A 23,046-nucleotide genomic window follows, 5' to 3' on the forward strand; every position below is an offset into this window, starting at 1 on the left:
AGTCTATTTGTGTGCTGGAACCCCATCTAATGTGTTTACAAATCCCTAGTGAATATAACCAATTAAAAAACAAAGGGTCTCGCCCTGGTATGCTAGGCTTTCTCTCTCTGTACTCACAGCAGAGAAACAGCATCTGGAGTTGTTCAGACAACAGAGAAACTTGAAAAGCATGAAAACAGATGAGGATTATGCTCGTTAGGTGGGTAACATTGACTTATTTTTGTTGTAGTTGCTAATGGTGGAACTGACGCCAAATCCGGGAGACTGCTTACTGCAATAAAGTAAACACAAAAGTGCTACAGAATGAACAACCTGAGTTACAAATGAGATTCTGTGGTAGTTTAAACACCAAATAAAACCTTACAGATAACTTATACTTCAGCCACATACAAACAATTAGTTTTTCCTCACATATACCATAGAGAGATAGAGAGAGAGAGAGAGAGAGAGAGAGAGAGAGAGAGAATTTCATAAAGTTCCATCCATCCATCCATTATCTGTAACCGCTTGTCCAATTTAGGGTCGCGGGGGGTCCAGAGCCTACCTGGAATAATCTGGCGCAAGGCGGGAATACACCCTGGAGGGGACACCAGTCCTTCACAGGGCAACACAGACACACACACATTCACTCACACCTACGGACACTTTCAAGTCGCCAATCCACCTGCAACGTGTGTTTTTGGACTGTGGGAGGAAACCGGAGCACCCGGAGGAAAGCCACGCGGACACGGGGAGAACACACCAACTCCTCACAGACAGTCACCCGGAGCTGGAATCGAACCCACAACCTCCAGGCCCCTGGAGCTGTGTGACTGCGACACTACCTGCCGCAGCAGGTTATACATTGAAAATAAGACTAAATGTCTCCTAAGCACAATGCATAATTATGCTGGGACATAGAGGTACTGGTATAGTAGCAGGAATGTACTATACCTAAGTAATATTTCTCAAAACATTAGAACACATTAGAGCAGCCAAAATAAAATGAATAAACTAGTTGACCCCTAAATAAATATCTGCAAATTCCAAGTACTTTATGATCACAAAATCTTTCTACCACTTGGTTTTCAAAATTAATTTATTGACATATTGAAACATAAAAGCATGATTGACAAAGAAAACAATATTTTCTACCTGCTAAAAAAGTCATCTAAACCATTAAAATATATATTTTTTCAGACCAAATTTAAGGTTACTCTAAACTAAATATATTCCAATGGTTTTCCTGCATTAACACTTCTGTTTAGTAAACAACTTCCTAAACCATGTTACAGAGACCTGCCATAAAGAAAAACACCTATTGTCCATTTAAAACTTGGCTCCATTAGGAGATGCTGCCCTCCATTTAATCATCAGAACTAAAGATCTAACAGATTATGACATAAAGAGTATGACATTTTAAATGCTTGCTAACAGTTTGTACTCAAACCTCAATTTTTTTACATTTAATCTCTTGAGTGTGAAACTCGGCCATAAAATAAATTCAAACAAACATCTTCACATAATTTTGTTTACAAAATGTAAATGTTTTGATCACCTTATTCTAGAATGGGTGTAACCAAAACACAAAACTGATTCCATTTGCGCAGGGGATGAAAAAAATAGTGTTCAACTCTAAATCTGTCTTAAGATCAAAAATAAAGAATATAATAGAGATAAAACAAGTACAGATTTAAATTTTCAAAATCAATGTAACACAAACAAAAAAGGCAGGACTTTTGAAAAATAATAATCTCCAATGATCAGCAATATGTTTGTATTCAGTATATTATAAACAAGTGAACATTAACACTTCAAACTGTAACATGTCTTCCAAGCTGCATAGGAATACGCTATATGGTGAGCATCATAAACAGACAGGACTTTAATTAGCAGATAACCTCTTTAATTGTAGATGTTTTGTAGGCAGGGTGTATTAAGAAAATCCAAGATCCTTTAACATTCAAGTTCCACATGTATTCTTATTGTCTGACACAATTCGCTTGAAGTTGAAGTGTCCATGACTCCTTTCCTCACAGTGGGTAGACTTCATAGATTACATATGAATGAGGGGTATTTAAGTCCCTGTTGTGTCCATGAGTCAATATTTGACCTGAAACAATCAAATTCAGGATTCAGGGGCTGTGGACTGGCTGGCTGTACCACTGCGTGTGCGTAATTGTGATTGGGCAATATCAGCCAGAGCGCTCTGTATCTTCTCTAGTAACAAATCTCCTCTGTACACCACTTCTTCCAGTCGTGCTGCGGCCTCATGGTTCTCCTCTTCCAACTGCCTTAGACTAGCAGCCTGGTTCAATATAGTTAAAAAAAATGTGTTCAGTAATGCACAACAGTATGTATAATACAGGAATTTAGTACTGAAATTGATCATTTTAAGGGTACAGACTGCATTATAGTACTACAGAGTGCCAAATTTTGGTTAAAGCCTAATAAATACTCAGGGCAATGAACTCTTAAGCAGTTTCACTCATGTTTGTGCCCCAACACAGCCACTATCCGCTGTCTCTCAAAAGGGCCCAAATGTCCTGTATGACTAGATACATTTTTTTATGTTAATTGTTGGTCTGAATGTCAGCAATACCCCTACTCCATCATCATTTTTAAGACCTCGACTATTGATGCAAATGGATGATGACATTGAAATTACTGTATTTACAACACAATAACATAACACTGGCCTTGAAAACACCTCTAACAGGAGCAAAATCCTGGTCAAACAAAGTCCCCAGGTGAAAATGTAAGTGAGGAATGTCAGTATCTCCAAGTAATGAAGTTGAGTGTGCATGCCTTCAAAACCCATGTTTTATGTTGCTTTTATGTTACACATTATTCATGTTTACTTAGAACTTTAACACTTTTTGTCTCTCTGAGAAAATCTAATATCGTCATCACTGATTACAAGTGATAATATTCTTTTTATTATTATTACAGAGAGAGAGTAAATTAAACAAGAATGTACAGCTGGGTACTGGTACAAATAGGAATGGTACACAATCCTAATTTATACCATTACACACAATTAATATTTTACATGTGCCCAAACATAACTTCATTAAATTACTAGCTAATTACAGCACTTTGCAAGCATGAATGCTAAATCTGTACTTCTTAATTCTAATCACTATGTAAATTGCAGTAGATGTACCTGTAAAGCAGCCGTAGATTCTTCGCTAGGCAGAGAGTCGATTAACACATCAACATCTTTAGCTGTTCTTGCAATCAGAGCTGCAAAAAGCTGTGCATACTCTGTGGCAAAAAACAAAGAACTAATTAGCTTAAATCCCACGGAGTAACAGCTCCAGTCCTGTAGACTGAACGTTTTCATGCTGATCCTTACTTAACACATAACATTTGTCTGACAGCATGTTAAGCATGTTATACTTAAACTGATCGACAGCTGTGCTATTAAAATAATGGACGTACCTTCTGTGGGGTTTGAGGGCTGATCTTTGTTGATGGCGGTCTGGATGTTGCTGAAGGGCGCAGGCGGTGCACATTGCTGCAGAACTCCAATGGCATTACAGAACTGATCAGCCAACTATATTATATTACAAAAAAATACATTTACAAATGAATTTAAGGTGCTTTGGAGCTGAGAAGAGGAACGAAAAATTATTGTAGCAACTATAGCCACCACCTTTCCTTCTGTCATTTCATATACAAGCACAGGAACACACAACAACATATGTACATCCTTCCACATACAGAATAGCGGATATACAGACAGTGTGAATATGAGCTAGCCATTACTAAAATCTCTAACGTTAGTATCTACTGTTTTGTTTTTAATCAGAAAACACAACAGCGCAAAAGACTGCTGGAGCTCATTATAATACACATAATTACAGTCTTTACATTACTGATAACGCGACTGGCCTTTAGAACTGTTCTAAAAATACAGATCTAATCACAGAACACGACACTTCTAGCAAATAAAATGTTTAAAAACACGAATACTGTCTCACAGAGTTGACTGCGTCCTGAAGCTGTGTGAGTCTGTCCGCCATGATCTCTGAGTGTCGCCCCCACGCCGCCCGGAGGACTGATGGAGCCTCACGTGACACAGCCTTCAGCGAGTCAGAGTAACTGAATCGGCTCAACCAGAAGAGTCGGTTCCAAACTACTCTTAGTTCAGTCGCATTGTTGGTTCACACGATAATTTTTTTTAATGTCATTTAATTATCAATCATTTAATCCCAAGTAAACCACAGTTAAACCAATATACGGATTCACATACCTTCTACATTATCGATTTAAAAAATTGCATCATTATGGTTTATAACAAGTATCAGTTTTATGAAGCACTGCTTTCATGAATCTTTACAATTGAATGCTCGCCCTCTTTTGGAGACTTTTTAGCTTGCAAAATGTAGTTAGTGAGTGGCCAGTGTCATACTTTGCATTAACAGGCAATAAGTCACAGGGAGAATGAATGAATTCATGAATTATTCAAGGGACATCATATGTTTATAAATACTGGCATTAAAATCGGCTCATAAAAGCCTAAAATTAGAAGAATGACCCAAACTTTGTAATACGAAATAAGTCATGGGCCAGATTTTTCAAGACGGATTCAGGAGGGGGCTTGACATTTTTAGCTCCTTAAGATATATAAATATGTCTTCGATCGTGATTTATAGAACAAATTGTTGACCACAGTGCTCACTTAAGAGTCGGTTTGGGAGTCGACTCTTTCGACTCATTAGTGGATTATGTGTGTGTGAATGAGAGAAGAGTGTGAAAATGGGAGTTGGTTTTGTGAGGTGAGGAGTCAGTGGTTGAACCATGCTCCGGAGGAGGCGGGCGTACAGGGAGAGAGCGCGGTCCGAGTTCAGGGCTTGTGTTGTCGTCTGTTAGAGAAGCGGAGCCTCGGGGCCGCGGAGGAGAAGAGAAGGAGAGAGTGGAGGGAAGATGAAGACTCCGAGCAGAGGACAGAGAGGATTAGGAGGAGGAAGAGGTCTACTGTTCGTCGTCGTTTCGTGTTTTCTTCATGTTCTTCAGGCACAGGAGGAGAGTGAGTTTCCTTTTTCTTTTCTCGTCGGTTTTTCACACGTTTAAAAATCTGCGCACACTACCGATTTTTGTCTTTCAACGTTATTTATCATTGTTTAAGGACTGACAATCTGGAGAGACCAGCGTTCAAATGTGGACGACTGTAAATCTGAACAACGCCAAAAAGTGACTGTGCTTTTCTGAGCTGGATTTGCAGCTCTGTTTATTTTGTATATTTTGTCCCTCAATTTTCCTGGTCCCTATGGGCTTATGTTTTTTTTAAAGGGCTTTGAAACCAATTTATACACTTATATAATGACGTGTATATAAAATGAAGTGGTTAAATGTAAAAACGTGATTAAGAATGATTATTAGACTGCGTGATTCCTGAGACAGTGGCTTAAGGTATTTAACGAAAAACTCAGAACCCCCTACAGTAAAACATTTCCCATTTAAAGCACTCAGAACTACTTAGTTTGCATCTATCAGGTGAACAAACAGTGTAGAAGCTGACTGACTGGTATTCAAACATGAAGTCTCACCATTTTGTTTTAAGTGTTAAATACAGGTAGTTTATACATTGTTCCTGATCATGTTAAATGTATTTTATGAAATGTGTTCTGTATCTACTTGTATAGTTTCATTGCACTGTTTTGTGTTTTTCATGTTTTGGTCCATGTCCATATTTGTATGGTCCTCAAGCTTAGTCTCTGTTATGCTGATAGTCTGTGCATATGTATTCTTATATTAAAGTGTTGCATACATTTAAGCTCTACACATATATTTAAGTCTATACAATTTAGTTCTGTGCTGCATGCAGTGCAGTCCTTTTGTTGATGTTGTAAATTGTGTGTAAATATATACTACATCCTGTCTGTGTTATACTAATCTAGGTATGCATGTGTACAAGCATAAACTAAGCTAGAGGAACATAAAATGTAGAGTAGATAACATATAATGAGAATGAATAAATTTAACATTGCAACAAACAAAGGATAAGATCACCTACCTGTCTTTTACATGTAAACAGAGCGTGGTGTGTGTATCATTTAATATTAAATAACACTACTTATATGAACCAGTTCCTAGTGTCAGTGGGTGGGTATTCTAACCCTAAAAAGTCTGGATATCATTTGTTTCGACCTGCCACCCAGTTCAAAATATTTATTGAAATCTTTGGGTTTGACCTTATTAAAACTGGGCTGGTGTTTTCTCACATAAAATGTAACCTGGAAGTATCTGAAAACATGACTGAGGGGAAGGTAATAGCCATATTACAGTGTTCCTGTGGCAGTTTCTACCCCATTTCAATATACAAAAAAACTCATTTATTAATTTATTCCATGTGCAGTCTGATGTATTTCACTTTTATGAAATGTGGAAGTCTTACATTGATTTCGTCAGATGGCCAGTCAGCTATTTTAGTGTTAGGTTTGCCTTATCGTCTTGTACTAGTTTGATATATACATCTATTTACTATGTCCCACTGCATTACTCATTACTTATTACTTATGTTATTATGCTGTCCCTATTTTTGGTATCCCCTTCTTATGTTTGAATTATCTTCATGATCACATGGACTTAAAACTCTCTAGTGTTCTGCACTATAGAGACAGATTGCATAACTGGCAAAGTACAGAGGTGTATGAGGTTTCAGTGTGAACTTCTAACCAGTCACCACACTAGGCTCTATGTAGACTGATCTTCTGCTGACTCTGACAGGAAAGGCACAAGTTCCAATCTGAGACATTCAAACAAGAAACCACAGCACCATTTACTTGTAAATGTTATAAAGTGAAACTCGCTCTGTACGCTTTGCACATTGTCCAGGAGACAACAGTATAGATCTGACTTTCGGCTATGCGTTAAAATTCATATTAGGATTTTCCTCTTTTCATAATGCAAATAGACATAAAAATATATGTATACGTATGTAATGAAAGCACTTGTTATGAATGATGGCAGTTGTTCCATGCTTGAAGAAAAGCAGATCATGTTAAAAGCAGCGTGTTTTTGTGGAGTTGGGAAATAAAGCCTCTATTTACATATAGCTTGCTAACAGAAAGAGAAAGACTGGCAGTCAGCAAATGAAAAACTGTGGAGCATATCCAGATACAAAGAGGAAGTGTAGTATTATTCATTGACCTCTTATGCAGAAGAAAAAGTGAAGACATTTCTAACCGTTATTTTTAAATCTTACCATGCCTCTCTTGTATTTGGCTGTGATGTTATTCCTGTCAGACTGAGAAGATGAAATTTATATGGAAGCAATGTGAGTAGGATTCATTGGCACTGGCATCTTGTTAGATGGCTCTTAATAATTGACCTTTATAAAAGAGTTTTCTCTTTATCCTCTTTTCTCTTTAGTCACAGAAAGGAGTCATGACTTTGGCATTCTCTCTTTTTAAATATTTTGCTATATTTAGAGGAGAAGAGTGCACAGGATGTGTTTTATGTAATCTGGGATATGTTGTCAATGGACAGCTGTCTGTGATAGAGTGAAGTAAAACTCAGGCCTAATATAGTTTAGCTAGTAATATATGTCAGGAATTTTCTATGCCAGCAGAATCATAGTATATGGGAGGAGTGTCTATTAACCCTTTAAATAAAGTGTTCTCATAGTTGTCCTCAGTTTGGGTGGGTTGAACTGTGTATTCTCATAGCAGGCTGTTTCTTGTTTATTTAATTACAGTAAGAATGACTGAATTGTTTTAATCATAACAAACATGCTTCTCTGATCATCTTGTTTATTCTAATATGATTAGATGACATTTCAGTATCATTGTGCATCACTATTGAGCTAGTACTGGCAGAAAATTCTGGAACATATGTATATTTATTTATTTATTATTAGGTTTCTAGTAGGTCATTAGCTGTCACCAATTCCACTCACCTACAACTTCCTAAATCACACAGTGCCACAAACCTGGCAACTAGGAAGGGTGAAGAAAAATTAAATGTGTTGTGTCATTGGACAGCTGTATGTAATTGGAGGAGAACAGGAAGTGGCCAGAGCTGTCATTTCAGCAAACAGTTGCCTGCACTGCACTGAAGAGATTTTTAAAAAATAATATGATTCAACTCTGAAATAGCAGACTCTCGCATTGTGTATTTCTACCTGTGAAAAAACTTAATTAAAATGCCTTTCAAGCTTTTTAAAGGAAGAAAAAATGTCTGATATGAATCAGCTTCTCATTATTGTCCATACTGATATAAAAAAGTCGATGTAAATAATTATAAATATGTATTTCTTTGATTGTGTTCCAGATCATGTGTTTTTCTCTCTGGGAACATTCCAGAACGTGAGTGTACCTGTGAATGTGAGCGTGCAGGTTACCGCATCTCGAATCCCTGCTGAAGTGGCCTTCGTTACGCTGCAGTTTCACACTCAAACCCGCAACGCTACTCTCTCGTACGGAAGTGTAAGGAAACTGAGTCTGTAATTCCAAGACGGATTCTTTTTATTACTCTTTAAAACTGATTTATAACTCACTCTTTTGCCAAAATTTAACATTCTAAAGTTAAATTTAGTTTCTTTGTAACGTGTTTTTGTAAAATGCTATGTGCCATGTTCAGGTTGAAAAAAATATTTTGAAAATATTGTCTTGGCAAGTGATTCGTCTTAAATCTAAGCAAACTAATCTGAAATCTAGAATATGGATATTTACATATCTCTTAACTTATTTCCAGTAATTTTATATTCTGAAATTATCCTGTTTGCAAATCATTTAACTTACTTTTAAGCTTAATGCACATAATTTTGCAGACAATTTCTCGACATGACACAGTTACACAAAACAACTATAAATTCATACACAAATGCTAATAACAGGTACAACTAAGTGTAGAAAAAAGTGAAATGGTCTTGTGATGAAAAAAAGTTCTTTAAGACTATTTATGCCATTTGAACTGAATTTTTTGCACTGGACAAACCTTAAACTGACCATATATATTACAAACACAGATTTTTCATCAGTCATTTACATGCCTCAACACAAATATGTTGCATGTTAGAATATGTTGTAACTTGAATGTCAAAATATGTACATGCACAGAGAGATAAGACATCGGCAGAAACACACATATATATGTATTATATATTATATGTATTACATATGTGTATTTTTTATATATATAATACACACACACCACACACTAACTCAGTGAAGTCACAAACAAGAGTTGTGTGAAGCAACCTGTAGGGTTGTGCACTCGGCCTAGTGTGTCATGTGATGAGTTAATCACAAGGCTTGACTCCAACCCTAGCACAGAACACCCCCCCCCCAACGTGAATTTGTAACAGCCACTGAGCTCAACCCTTTAGGCTCATATTGTAGAACAGCTATTAGATAGAATTCTGTTTAAACTTGTACAGATGGTTTGCAGATGCTTGTGCAAGCCCTGTCAGATAATATCTGATCTCATCTCTTAATTCAGTCATCCAGTCCTTCAGACTCGGGGAGCCATCAGGCATGTTTTAAGATGGCTGTTTTCTGAATAATGGAACTGATATTCATATAGGCTTTTGTGTGTGTGTTTTTGTTTTGTGTGTGCGTGCACGCACCCACTGCAGGTCCCAGTGTATGGTTCCTCACTCACTGCAGTTGATTCTGGACTGCTGTTTCAACTCCTGCCTTCTCAGACGATGCTCTCTGGCTTCCTCCTGGCCCCTGATGCTGATCCTGTTGCCGGCACTGGTGTTTTACTTCCTTACTCAAGCACTGGTATATTAACACATCCTCATTATTTTTCTGCAATATTATACTGTTTTACATTACTGAATGTTAAGAACAAAAATGTAAAAATGTTTACAAATAACATTATAACAATAATATATATATATATATATATATATATATATATATATATATATATATATATATATATACAGGTCTTAAAGTAATTTATGTCTTGGAATGTTGCACATGACATAAGGTCAGAGCTATGTTATTTTTCTGTGCAGATCCTATTCCTGGGGCATGTAACCTAGAGTTCCCACTGGAGAATGATCCAAACATCTACCTGCAATATAACCTTTTTGAAACAATAATTCGCTTTGCTCCTGCTAATATTGGACACGCAAGGTAAATATCTCTGTTAAATTCTGATATTATAAAAAGGGTTGTTGATTAGTATCTGGTATTCTTTCTGAAGATGTACATCGTCTGATTTTAAACAGTTTGGTTTGCTTTGGGCTACGCTGTGGTCAGTGTTGCCTCGCAGCTCACCACTTCCTTCTCAACACTCCCATGTTCTTTCCCTTCTGCTTTTCATTGTATATTTCACTTTCTCCTTCCGTTCATGCAGAGGTGAATCTTCACCAGCCTGTGATGTGGACACCGGCCCTAGCACTCACTGGCGGTTAGAGTATGATGTGTATCAGTACTTCCTTCCTGAGAACGACCTTTCAGACAAGAGTCTGATTAGCGGCATGGAGAGGGTTGCCAGTGTGTCAAGCATGGTGGAAAATGGGAGGCAGGTTAGTAGCATAAAAATTATATATATATATATATATATATATATATATATATATATATATATATATTCTAGCATTTATATATGCTAGAATGACGTCCATGTTAACATTCATTTTTGAGAATATTTAATTTTTATGCTACTAATCTGCCTCCCATTTTTATTTTTTAAATACATGTTTCTGGTACTTGTTACTGATTTTCGCGTCACCTTACCTTCTAGCTCATGACATTATCCTCAAAGGATAAAACGCTAGTGTCCTTTAACTCCATCCCAGGACAGGGAATAATCTACTCCATCATCGTGAGAGACCCCACTACCAACACTTCAGCCTCCTACATTCCGGTTCACACCTATGCTTGCAGCTTTGCTTCTGTTCTGGATGGTTGCAACACTTTGGGTGGGTAGTCATGCAAACATTTTGCAGATTGTCACTGATTTCACATTATTGTTTTCCTGCTGTGAGAGTCAATCTTATTAACTGCTCTGTTTATAACATCAGTTATAGTACCTACTCATAAAATGTTATGACATTAACCCTATCTGCTTTAAAACCTTAAGATAACTTTACAGCAACATTATTTATCTTTGTCTCATTACATAAATCTCTTGTTTTTTAATACATTCTCATTAAGCCTTGTCATTAGTCATGTACCAGAGATGATATAGTTTTATTTAGGGACCTATGTGAAATGTAACTGCAATGACGTTTTTGATTGAGAGGTTTACGTATTTTTCTTCTGGTAATTTTTATGATTAAAAACCTAAAACTAATGGAATCACAAAAGCAAACTCAATGATGGCATGTGAGTGAAATTAAAATTTTGTTGTCTCTGAAGCGTTTGCAAATTCTGAAAGTATTTGTCTTTTTTTCTTAGGGAGAATATCCACCAAAGTCTTTTTCACAATTACAGGGCTTGCAGGGCTCTTTGTATGTTTCTTTGGGCATCGTTTTTTCAAAAGTGGTAGGTGAATCTCTCGAACAATTACTTCTCCTAAACTTCCTTCAGGGCTTCACATATATCTTAACTGAACTGGCAAAGATGAGCAGGGGAGTCCAAAGGTTTTTCTAGGAATGTTGTGTTCTAGTTATTAATAGTGTGGGAATGTCCTTCTTTTTAATAAAAATAGAAACTTAAAGTTACCAACTTCATGACTGGAAAAATAATTAATTAGTTGCAGGATTATTAGGGCATGAGTACAACTAGAGCTATTCAGCAAAATGTTGAACAAATTAAGGGTTATATATATATATATATATATGTGTTATATAATATGATAAATCAGAGCTTTTAACCAAATATGGATTATCAGTTTCCTGTGATTATCAGTTTCCTGTGATTATTTCAACAGAGCTGTTCTGTAGCACATTTATAACTGTTTTTTCCCCTTCCTTTAATACATGAAGCTGTAGAAAATGTGTTTGATGTGGATGGGTTGACTGACCTAGAAAAAGCTCACGTGCTGTTCGCTCATATGTTACTGATGGCTCAAACATCCCTATCTTTCCATAGAACTCTTCTGTATGGGATTTGGCTTTGGAGCATTCTTCTTCTTCGTGCTGATCACAAGAACAACCACACTGGATTATAACAGTAAGTCCAATTTATTGAGTTAGTAACACTGAACCACATTCCACAATCTAGCATACATCTAGCATCATTCAGTTTCCTAATGTGACAGAATTGCTTTCACATTGTATTAGTGAATGAGCCTGTGTTTGGATTAATCAACAAAATAGATAACAGAAGGTCAGTCAAAATTATGTTGAATATCTTGGTCTATGATAAAGGACCAATTGTCAATATCTGGGTTTCCAAATGCATTATACGGCCAACCATTTGAAGACACAAGTCCATCCAATGTTTCTCCTAACGTTATATGAATAGGGAGTTTATCCTTTCTTTGCTCCAGTAAAATCTTCTAGGATTGTTTTACACTAGATGTTGGTGATTTATATATTGAAATATACTCCCTCATTCCATGAACACGGTTCCAATGCTCCATAGTCCAGCACTGCAGGGCATCAAACCTGCAAATAAAAGGCAAATAATTTACAAGTAAAAGGGAAGTTCCCAGAAGATTTCTACCAGATTTCAAAGCGGGCTCTAAAATACAAAAGAATGAATATTGATTATCAACAGTCCCTCTCAGCTAATAAGCATCATTGCTCCCTGCAGAGCTCTGTTTTAAATCCACCTGCAGGGCAAAATCAGCCATTTACATAGGTGAAGATTCCAGTCTTGAAATTAATTAACCAACATTAATTAAATAACAGACTGACCACATGAGATGTATAATAATTTAGTTATAATTTAATTATTTATTATTAAATATGATGTAAATAATTAAATCCATCCATCCATTATCTGTAACCGCTTATCCAATTTAGGGTCGCGGGGGGTCCAGAGCCTACCTGGCATCATTGGGCGCAAGGCGGGAATACACCCTGGAGGGGACGCCAGTCCTTCACAGGGCAACACAGACACACACACACATTCACTCACACACTCACACCTACGGACACTTTCGAGTCGCCAATCCACCTGCAACGTGTGTTTTTGGACTGTGGGAGGAAACCGGAGCACCCGGAGGAAACCCACGCGGACACGGGGAGAACACACCAACTCCTCACAGACATTCACCCGGAGCGGGAATCGAACCCACAACCTCCAGGTTCCTGGAGCTGTGTGACTGCGACACTACCTGCTGCGCCACCGTGCCGCCTTATATATTCATTTTTTAGATAATTTATTTGAATTTAGAATTTATTTTTGTTAAAGTTCAGTCATGTCAAATGACACTTTCAGCATCTTTTGACTTCGCTCACACTTTTATGTGTTTTCAGGGGCAGGTGTAAATCTTGTTCTTACCCATGAATGTTTGGAGACTATGAATTTTTTCATGAATCTGGATATTTTCAAAAAACACGTTTTACGATTTATTTACGTGCAAATTTATTCTGCTCGCGTTTCATGGATAAGGCCCAGTAATTTTCTATGGATAATTTTGTTACACAAACTGGCTGTTCTCACATGTGTTAGTACACTGCACAAATTGTGAAATATCTGTAGGTTAGTCTGGTTATGGAGGATGCTTTTTTTGTTGTCTTTGTTGTAATTCACTCTATTGCATTGCAGTGTCTCGTGCTTCTCTGGTATTCTTTCCTGCTAAGACAGTTAAGCCAGATTTGAAGGTGCATAACAAGTGAGGCCTGCATCACATGGCTGTTTGGGTGATGATAGTGTAGATGGAATGTGGAGCAGCCAGAAATGTTTTGAGTTTCATTTTTTGAGTTGCTGTGGATGATGCAAAATTTCATTTGCTTTTACTGTAGATCTTGAGCAGTGTAAACCTGACAGGAATATGGAGGCTGGGTTTTATGTTGTGGTCTTTTTTAAATAATATGTATGCAGTAAAATTTACATTGAAATGACTATTAAGTTTTACCCTTTTGTTTCTTATGGGTCAACCGGCTGCATGAGTCATGAGTCCGAAGACTCATCTCATAAGGGCAGCTGGGTGGTTTTTGTCATTTGAGAAGACCAAGCCCTGATTTCCTCTCACTCACACCTCACTAAGTTCGTTCGTAGGGCTTACAGTACAGCCCACAGCGTTAGTCTTCGTTTGGTTTATGATGACATTTTTATATACAGGTTGTATTTCAGAAGAGCCAGTGGCTTAAATGATGCTTAGCAAAAATTTGATTTACTTCATTGTAAGACTCTTTAGATTTCTGTAAAGTTCACAGAAGTCTCCAGATTTTCTTGAAGCATTACTTTAATTTACTAACACTGAAATATAGGTTATATTTAATATTCATTCATTCATTCATTCATTCATTAATTTTTTTGTACCCGCTTATCCAGTACAGGGTCACGGTGGGTCCGGAGCCTACTCGGAATCACTAGGCGCAAGGCAGGAACACCCCCTGGAGGGGGCCTCAGTCCTTCACATGGTGACAAACACATACACATTTAGTCACACACTCATACCTATGGACACTTTGAGTCACCATGCCACCTACAAACATGTGCGTTTGGACTGTAGGAGGAAACCGCAGCACCTGGAGGAAACCCACGAAGACACGAGGAGAACACAACAAACTCGTCACAGAAAGCCACCTGGAGCCGGACTCTAAATTAATTAATGTAGGGATGGCACAGTGGTGCAGCAAGTAGTGTCGCAGTCACACAGCTCCAGGGAGCTGGAAGTGGTGGGTTCAAGTCCAGCTCAGAGTGACTGTCTGTGAGGAGTTTGCTGTGTTATACCCGTGTACGCGTGGGTTTCCTCTGGGTGCTTCAATTTGCTCCCACAGTCCAAAAACACACGTTGGTAGGTGGATTGATGACTCAAAGTGTCCAAAGGTATGTGTGAGTGTGTGTCGCTCTGTGAAGGACTGGCACCTTCTGTATTGCCCTGTAAAGAAAAATAAATGAATAATTCATGTAGATGAAATTTGAAGCATTTAATTAAAAATATTTTGATTTGTATGTCTTAATATGAAACGCTTAAAAGAAATTTAAAATCTCACAGATTTTTCACTGCTCCTCTGTCTTCTGCCATATGGCCCCGATCCATAAGAATCACTAACACAGACTGTTGTCTGGTAAATATGATTATTTTCTCTGTTCTCTCTGCAGTTCGACTGACTCTGACAGCAGTAATGGGTGTGGTTTGGGGTGTAATCCTGGTGATGACATGGTGGAGGTTTGGCTCAGTTATGGCCTGTGTTGTAGTTGTTGGACTCATCCTTGGCTTTCTCATCTCATCAATCATTTTTTTCACACCTCTTGGTAAGTTGAGACAAATGAAATCTACCATTGTGATTTAAAGCATGGAGATTTATAAGTTCTTTCAAAGGTAAAATTTAGAATTTTCAAGAAAAAGTCTAAAAATAGTTTCTAAAGATTTCCGCTAGCTGTCAGCAGTTTTTTATGTGTATTAATCTACTGAAATGTAACAAAACGTCAGTACAGATAAAACTGGCACACACTGCCCAAAACAGTAACAACTGGGTTCCAAGACATTTGAATTAAGTATATAATTAGTGGGAAAAACAATGAGTTTGTGCTTTACTCAGCACCACATTGATGCTTTTAATGGTGGGCTTACAGTGGAGTTGATTAGATTATGATTTATTATTATTTAGAATTATGCAACAGCACAAGTGTTTACTTTCTCTTCATGTGCCGCAGCCCCACTTTCTGAAAGCTGCTGACTGTTTGTAGAGCAACTTGTAACTTGTTAATTTCTCTTTATAATGAAATTTCCTAAAAGTTTTTAACAGTTTAATAATTCAACATGTTTTAACTGTATTGAAATTGTGTATTTAAATACAAAATCCAGAGAAGATGGGATATTTTTATTTAAATTCTTTTTAAATTCTCTTAAAATTATTTGTAACAGATGAAAGAAAAAAAATTCCAATGTTTTCGCTGTCCAGTTTGACTGTCTTTTGTAAGTATAAAAAAAATATGTAATCTGATGCCTTCAAGGCACTCCAAAAAAAGCTGACAGAGGCAAAACTAAGTGAAAAGTTTATGGATAATTTATATTTTGAAGGATTACACAATAAGCAGGTTAATGTAAGATCTATAAAATAATAATTCACCAAAGGCTCAATCTTTGCAAGAAGAAAATGCATCTTTGTGTGAAAAGTGATCTTTGTGTTTTCTGTGTGAATGACGAGAAAGGCACCACACAGATCATCATCAACGATAAGTGCAAAAGCCAACACCCTCATATTGGGGGTGAGCATCAGGCTCCAAGGCATGGGTGACTTGCATATGTGAGAAGTTTCCATTAAAAGAGGCCAACGTTGCTCATTTAGAGAGATTTATGCTACCCTCAAGACAGTGTCTTTTCCTGAGAAGACCATTAAGTCAGAAAATTCCAGGCCTCTTTCTGTGTGTGCTACAATAACATGGGTTCATAGACACAGAGTGGGTTTGCTTGGGTTAGGGCATTATGAAAAGGAGAATCAGGTAAAAGAAACTAGAACTGTCTTGTATCAAGCCAGAATGGGCAAAAATCCCACCTCTAAAACGTTAACATTTAATATCCTCAGCTCAAATGATTAAAAAGTGTAAGAGAAGGAAAGGTGATGCAACACAGTGGTAAACATAGCTCTACACCTTTTGTGAAGGTGTTGATTTCTAAATGTGTTTATATTTACAAAATACACAAGTTTTTCAGTGAAAATGTTCCTTTAGCTTTTGTCAGTTAAAAAATGCTTCAAGAAAATGAACTAAACACATGGTTTATAGTGCTTTTTAGAAAATGTCCCAAATCTTTTTAATTTTATCTTTCTTTTAAATTGCAGTACACAGTAGATATAAACTAGAGTTGATGCATCTGTAGAATGTAGATATATATGTGTGGTATGATACATCCCTGTATAATACCAGGCATGTGATGCTAAAAAATTTACTCTCTCACTTATTAATTTCAAGAACACAGTATTGGAACCAAATAAATGTTATCCATCCATCCATCCATTATCTGTAACCGCTTATCCAATTTTAGGGTCGCGGGGGGTCCAGAGCCTACCTGGAATCATTGGGCGCAGGTGGGAATACACCCTGGAGGGGACGCCAGTCCTTCACAGGGCAACACAGACACACACACATTCACTCACACACTCACACCTACGGACACTTTCGAGTCGCCAATCCACCTGCAACGTGTGTTTTTGGCAAATAAATGTTATATTAAAATGAATTAAATTAAGTTTAATATTTTATTTTACTACAAATGTAACCTTTCAAACATTCAGAAGAAGCAACAAAAAGTTTTTAAACAGTAACTTACCAAGATTCTGATTTTGTATAAAAATAAATAATGTAGCATATAAATCTGCCACACAACCAAAGTGTAGAAAATGTAGTGTTCATATAAACCACAATTGTAAACAATTACTTGTTGCTGTGTCTACATGACTGTAAAGAAAGCATGCCATATTAGGAGTAACTGCATGACATCATTATGTACACAAGTGAGAATATCATATCATTCAAAATAATATTGCTACAATGTTTAAAATGATACAAAAAAAAAAAATCAATATTGTGATAAGTTATAGTGTATGTGTGTGTGTATACACACACACACACACACACACACACAGAGAGTATCCCTCAAATGCTGGGACACACTTTCACTCAGGGAGGGTTTCCTTTGGTTTGGGCCATTTTCCACATATTGTGAATGTACAGTACCAGTTAAAATTTTTACCAGTTAAAATCTCATTCAATGGGTTCATGAGCTCGTCACCTGAAATGGTGAACAGCTGTGGTCTGGTCATATATATATAATAATATATATATATATATATATATATATATATATATTTTTTTTTTTTTTTTTCCCGCTCCATTTTAATGTTCTTTTTTGTATTTTCTCTTAGGGGACCTGGCTGTATTCCGTAATGATGTGGTGTTCTGGGTGACGTTCACTTGCATTGTGCTGATTGTGCCTCTCTTCTTCATTCGATGGCCAAGAGAGGTAGTGACTGACTGAGCATAAGTAAAAAGTGTTATTTGAGTAGTTTTATACTGCTGTTAGTTTGGTTTTGTAGAATTGTTTTGCTTTCAAGATGGTCATGTTCTGCAAAAAGGGTTCAGAGGTTATCTTCTTCTGAAAACTAAAATGAAACCTAAGTTCTCAAACAATGAGAAGTCTAATATGTGTGTGTGTCTGTGTGTTTTTCAGGGTAATATAACCACATGTGGAGTAGTGGGGGCATATATGGTCGTGCTGGCAGTTAATGCCTACACCTACACAAGCCTCTCTTACATCACCCTGGATGTCCTTAAACGCCTTCTCAACAGTAACTTCAGCAGAGCCTTTATTTCAGTGCCACTGCAGAACATTGGTGAGATGGGAAACTTTTAACTCTTTAAAAGTTCTCTCTGCTCTAATCTCTAAATGCCATTCCTCGTGGTAATTAAGTTGCAGCCTAATTTAATAGAATTTAAGCCCATCAAATTATATATATATATATATATATGTGTATGTGTGTAGCATAGCATAGCTCTGAATCACATTTTGGAGTAAAAAAAACCGAATCCGTCTGTTTTAGTTAAGGTTCTCTGCATTTGACTGTTCTTGAATTGCAAGCTCTCCTCAAGTGTGCTGAGTCAAAATATATTTTATGTAGTGCTGTCGATCAGTTAAAAAGAAATTACTTACTAATTGCACAATTTTCTGAAATTATCTAAAAAAAAAAAAATCTCATTGTCATTTATTAATACAGAAGCTTTTCATAATGGCTATTTAAATGTAAAATAAAGGGATTAATGTAAGATCAGTGTTCTCCCCATGTCCGTGTGGGTTTCCTCCGGGTGATCCAGTTTCCTCCCACAGTCCAAAAACACACGTTGGTAGGTGGATTGGCGACTCAAAATTGTCCCGTAGGTGTGAGTGAATGTGTGTGTGTGTCTGTGTTGCCCTGTGAAGGAATGGCGCCCCCTCCAGTGTGTATTCCTGCCTTGTGCCCAATAATTCCAGGTAGGCTCTGGACCCACCGCGAACCTGAACTGGATAAGCGGTTACAGATAATGAATGAATGTAAGATCAACACAATTGAATAATATTTTTTAATTATTAATTTTTTAAATATTTTTTAATTATGAAAGACAAATTGGTTTAAGGAAACTGTTTTAACTTTTATAATATTTCAGTGCAGTTTTATTATTACTATATATTAATTTAGAAAGCTTTAATAGATCAAATGTAAGCTACATCGTAGCTCAAACATGGAAATAAGAGCTGTTCACGTGCATGCAAGTGAGAGGGGTGGGGTGGAAGGGCAAGAGAGAGAGAGTTATTTATGAGATTTAATACAGTCATTCATTCATTGTCTGTAACTGCTAATCTAGTTCAGTGTCATAGTGGGTCAGGAGCCTACCCGGAATCACTGGACGCTAGGCGGGAACACACCCTGGAGTGGGCACCATACACAATACAATACACACTCACATATTCACTGACACCTAGGGACACTTTTGAGTCGCCAATCCACCTAACAACGTGTGTTTTTGGACCGTAGGAGGAAACCAGAGCACCCAGAGGAAACCCACGAGAACATGGGGATCAAACTCCTCACAGACAGTTACCCAGAGCGGGACTCAAACTCCAAACCCCAGATCCCTGGCCCTGTGTGACAGCGACACTACCTCGTGCGCCACCGTGCTGAGCGATTTAATACATATTTTGGCATAATAATATGTTAACTACAATCACTAATACATCACTAGACTCTCTAAAAAATTATGGGGGAAGTTGTGGTAAACCGATTAATTTGCATTAAAATAAAATTATGCAAATTATGATAATGCATTAATTTACATTTCCCAAGTCCCAAATTATTAAATATTGGTAATGCTCTTAAACTTAAATAAAATGTACACATTTAAATTTAAAATTGGGCATTGTACGACTTTAAATGGACAGGATTGTGAATTTCATATTTTTCCCCTGGCAGAGTGTCTGTTATAAATTTTCTATTATATCCACCTCTGTTCATCAAGTCCACGGCCCATTCCATTCCCCATAAATGCTGCAGGCAGTGGGCTTTCTAGAGAGTGCAAATCTGCTTGATAATTGTAAGCCCCAACATATCCAATGTGTTTAATATTTTCTTAAAAATGTGTACATTGCCATATTTCCTGTCATTTAGAATGTGAAGAATATTCATGGCGCCACCTGGACAGTTGCCATACATCACAAACATTTTCCTGCACAATAGCCTGCTGCTTTGTGTAGGTGTGTGTTTTGGCATCAAAAAAACTCACTTCACAGCTGAACTTATCAGAACAAAATCACATTTTGGATGCTGGCAGCTGCCAGTTTGGCTAGTGAAACAGTTCATTGTAATATACTGTTAAGATACAGCTCTTGTTCCTGGTCTAAATTAATGGAAGTTGCTCCCAGTAATGCTAGTTTGACAAACATCTTACCAGGGTCTCTGGTTTACTTTTCTCTCACAGCAGCGAGTACAGTAATATGATCAGAGTGACACTAACACGATCGTGACAGCTTGTTAAAGTACGGCAACTTTATTAAATGTGGTGGCACGGTGGCGCAGCAGGTAGTGTCGCAGTCACACAGCTCCAGGGACCTGGAGGTTGTGGGTTCGATTCCCGATCCGAGTGACTGTCTGTGAGGAATTGGTGTGTTCTCCCCGTGTCGGCGTGGGTTTCCTCCCACAGTCCAAAAACACACGCTGGTAGGTGGATTGGCGACTCAAAAGTGTCCATAGGTGTGAATGTGTGTGTGTGTGTGTGTGTGTGTCTGTGTTGCCCTGTGAATGACTGGTGCCCCCTCCAAGGTGTATTCCCGCCTTGCGCCCAATAATTCCAGGTAGGCTCTGGACCCACCACGACACTGAACTGGATAAGCGGTTACAGATAATGAATAAATTAATGAACTTTATTAAATGCATTGATGATATTTTCAAGTGTCCATTATAAATTTTATGTGAATTAAATATTACAGTATACCATATAACGTGGTATACCGCCAGGAACATTTCTGCAGTAATTACAGCTATATTATAATTAATCAACAGTATTTCTAGATGAGTTTTAAAATTCTTCAATTAAATTTGCTTGGTAACAGCAAAAACACCAAACGTATTTCTAGTATAATCGCAAAAATAATTGCAAAGCCAGTTTGTAAAGTAACTGTAAATGTTCTGATGTCTGTCTCATACAGATTTCATCATGATCACTGTGTGGGTGGTCCTGGCGGGCTCGGGCATTGTGGTGCAGCTATATAGGGAGCGCTCAAGGCCCTTCTTCCCTCCTAGTCCATACGTGATGTGGTGTCAAGAGCGTGAGCGGAGGAAAACCAATGTGCTGGACCCAAGCCACCACACTCCTGCTTTCCCTGCACGCCTACTGGCTTGTGTCCGGCAGCTCACACGCCACTCGGAGCCTGCAGGAGAGCGCACACCCCTCCTGCTGTGAACTCCTGACCCTTCACTGATCTCACTGTGGACGGTCTAGAGGCTCCACACATTCTGCTCCTTTTTGAGGATGAACTCAATGTAAAGGGCTGATGACAGGAGCCCTAGAAGGAAGTCCTGCCGGTGTACACATGAAACCTGAGATCACTGGATATGACACATTCAGTGTCTTGCAACAAAGATGATTTTTGACTTGTGCTTTTTCTTGCTAGAGCTCACAACCAAACATCAACAGCAACATTTCCAGGCCATATTTACTCTATGGCTGGTCACCTTGGTATGATTTGGTCAGCGTCTTGGCTGCTACCTCCATGGTGAATCCTGTAGATGTACATGCTGCTTTTACAACAACCCCTGTTGTTTGTGAGCCTGTAAGTGGCAAAGCAGACAAAAGACATCATCTGTAACATACTGACAGACTCTGGAATGGATTATGTTAACATGTAATATGTTGCAAGACTGTGTTGGCTCTAAAAGGAAAGGTTTCTCTAATCTAAATAGACTTTGTATATGTGCTCTATCAAACCACACAGGTGATTTTTTTTTTGCTGATTTTAACCATGTGGAAAAAAAAAGATGCACAGACATGACTAAATATTTAAGAGGCAAAATGATGGTTCTTTTAAAAGCTTGTTTTTTCTCCACTCATTCTAAAAGATTACTATAATCTTTGTGGTCATAGTCTCATCATCCAGTCTTACATTTTAAATATTGTTTCCAGAATAAAAACGACATCTTTTTTGACATTTTAAAGGACATAGTATATTTTTAATTAGAGATGATTCCCAAAAGCACAAAGGTCACTCTAAAAATGTAGAGAATCACCTCAAACACCACATCTTTACATAGTTTAACTTCTTAATTTTTTTTTCATTTGACCCTGCGAATGCTCTTGCTTGAAATATGGATTTTCTTTAAATAAAAAATTAAATAAATTAATAAAGGCAAACAAACCAAAGTCCAGAACCAGTAATATATAGCCTTTCCGAGTGTATATTTAATGTTTTTGATTATGAAACACTGGGCACTAGTCAGATTACCAAACATATGATAATATATATTTTTTTTATATGCCAGATTCACTTTTGCATTTTCAGTACAATTCCTGGAAGGAGATGACCTCAGAGATCCATCAGATAACTGTGTTGGCTGTGGATCTGGGTGGTAAATATTCTTTCAGGACTGGAATGGGTTTAACCCAATCTGTGGTTAAAATCCTTAACCTTTATCATAGTTAAAGGACACTAGGTAGTATTTTTACTTTAAAATTACAGCTTCAAAGTCATTGTGATGCATCCCTGACCTGTAATAGGAATACAACCTGTGTCATTGGTACTCTGGGCTCAGCACTGCAGAAACTGTACTATGCATTTCTAACTTTTGAAGAATGTTAAAAAAACACACACACACACACCCCTATTGATTTCACTACAGTGCTTTAAAAATAATTACACCAGGGGGAGCCCCATATGCAAAAAAAAAAAAAAAAAGCCACCCAAATCTTACTTGGTGCTCCTTTTATAGCAGATTCTACAGTTAACCTATGAATATCCTAATATTTTTCCACGCTTTGCACCTAGCATGGGAGAGGATATTTAACTGTGGAC

At 37.5% G+C, this 23,046-nt stretch overlaps 2 protein-coding genes across 2 annotated transcripts; one reads left to right on the plus strand and one right to left on the minus strand.

Moving 5' to 3' along the window:
* Window positions 1-1,089: 1,089 nt before the first annotated feature.
* Window positions 1,090-4,041, minus strand: med21 (mediator complex subunit 21). The gene is made up of 4 exons (XM_066669264.1): window positions 3,966-4,041; window positions 3,424-3,538; window positions 3,146-3,246; window positions 1,090-2,287 (listed from the first exon to the last, which is right to left on the minus strand). The coding sequence occupies exons 1-4, from the start codon at window positions 4,005-4,007 to the stop codon at window positions 2,108-2,110; spliced, it is 438 nt and encodes a 145-aa protein (XP_066525361.1). The 5' UTR covers window positions 4,008-4,041; the 3' UTR covers window positions 1,090-2,107.
* Window positions 4,042-4,728: 687 nt separating this feature from the next.
* Window positions 4,729-22,185, plus strand: tm7sf3 (transmembrane 7 superfamily member 3). Its single transcript, XM_066669887.1, has 12 exons — window positions 4,729-5,014; window positions 8,260-8,414; window positions 9,566-9,716; window positions 9,956-10,076; window positions 10,300-10,471; window positions 10,690-10,867; window positions 11,346-11,432; window positions 11,982-12,062; window positions 15,111-15,263; window positions 17,876-17,973; window positions 18,181-18,343; window positions 21,187-22,185. The coding sequence occupies exons 1-12, from the start codon at window positions 4,912-4,914 to the stop codon at window positions 21,438-21,440; spliced, it is 1,716 nt and encodes a 571-aa protein (XP_066525984.1). The 5' UTR covers window positions 4,729-4,911; the 3' UTR covers window positions 21,441-22,185.
* The last annotated feature ends 861 nt before the right edge of the window (window positions 22,186-23,046 follow it).

This window comes from Hoplias malabaricus, chromosome 4, assembly GCF_029633855.1.
Source record: "Hoplias malabaricus isolate fHopMal1 chromosome 4, fHopMal1.hap1, whole genome shotgun sequence".
NCBI lineage: Eukaryota > Metazoa > Chordata > Actinopteri > Characiformes > Erythrinidae > Hoplias > Hoplias malabaricus.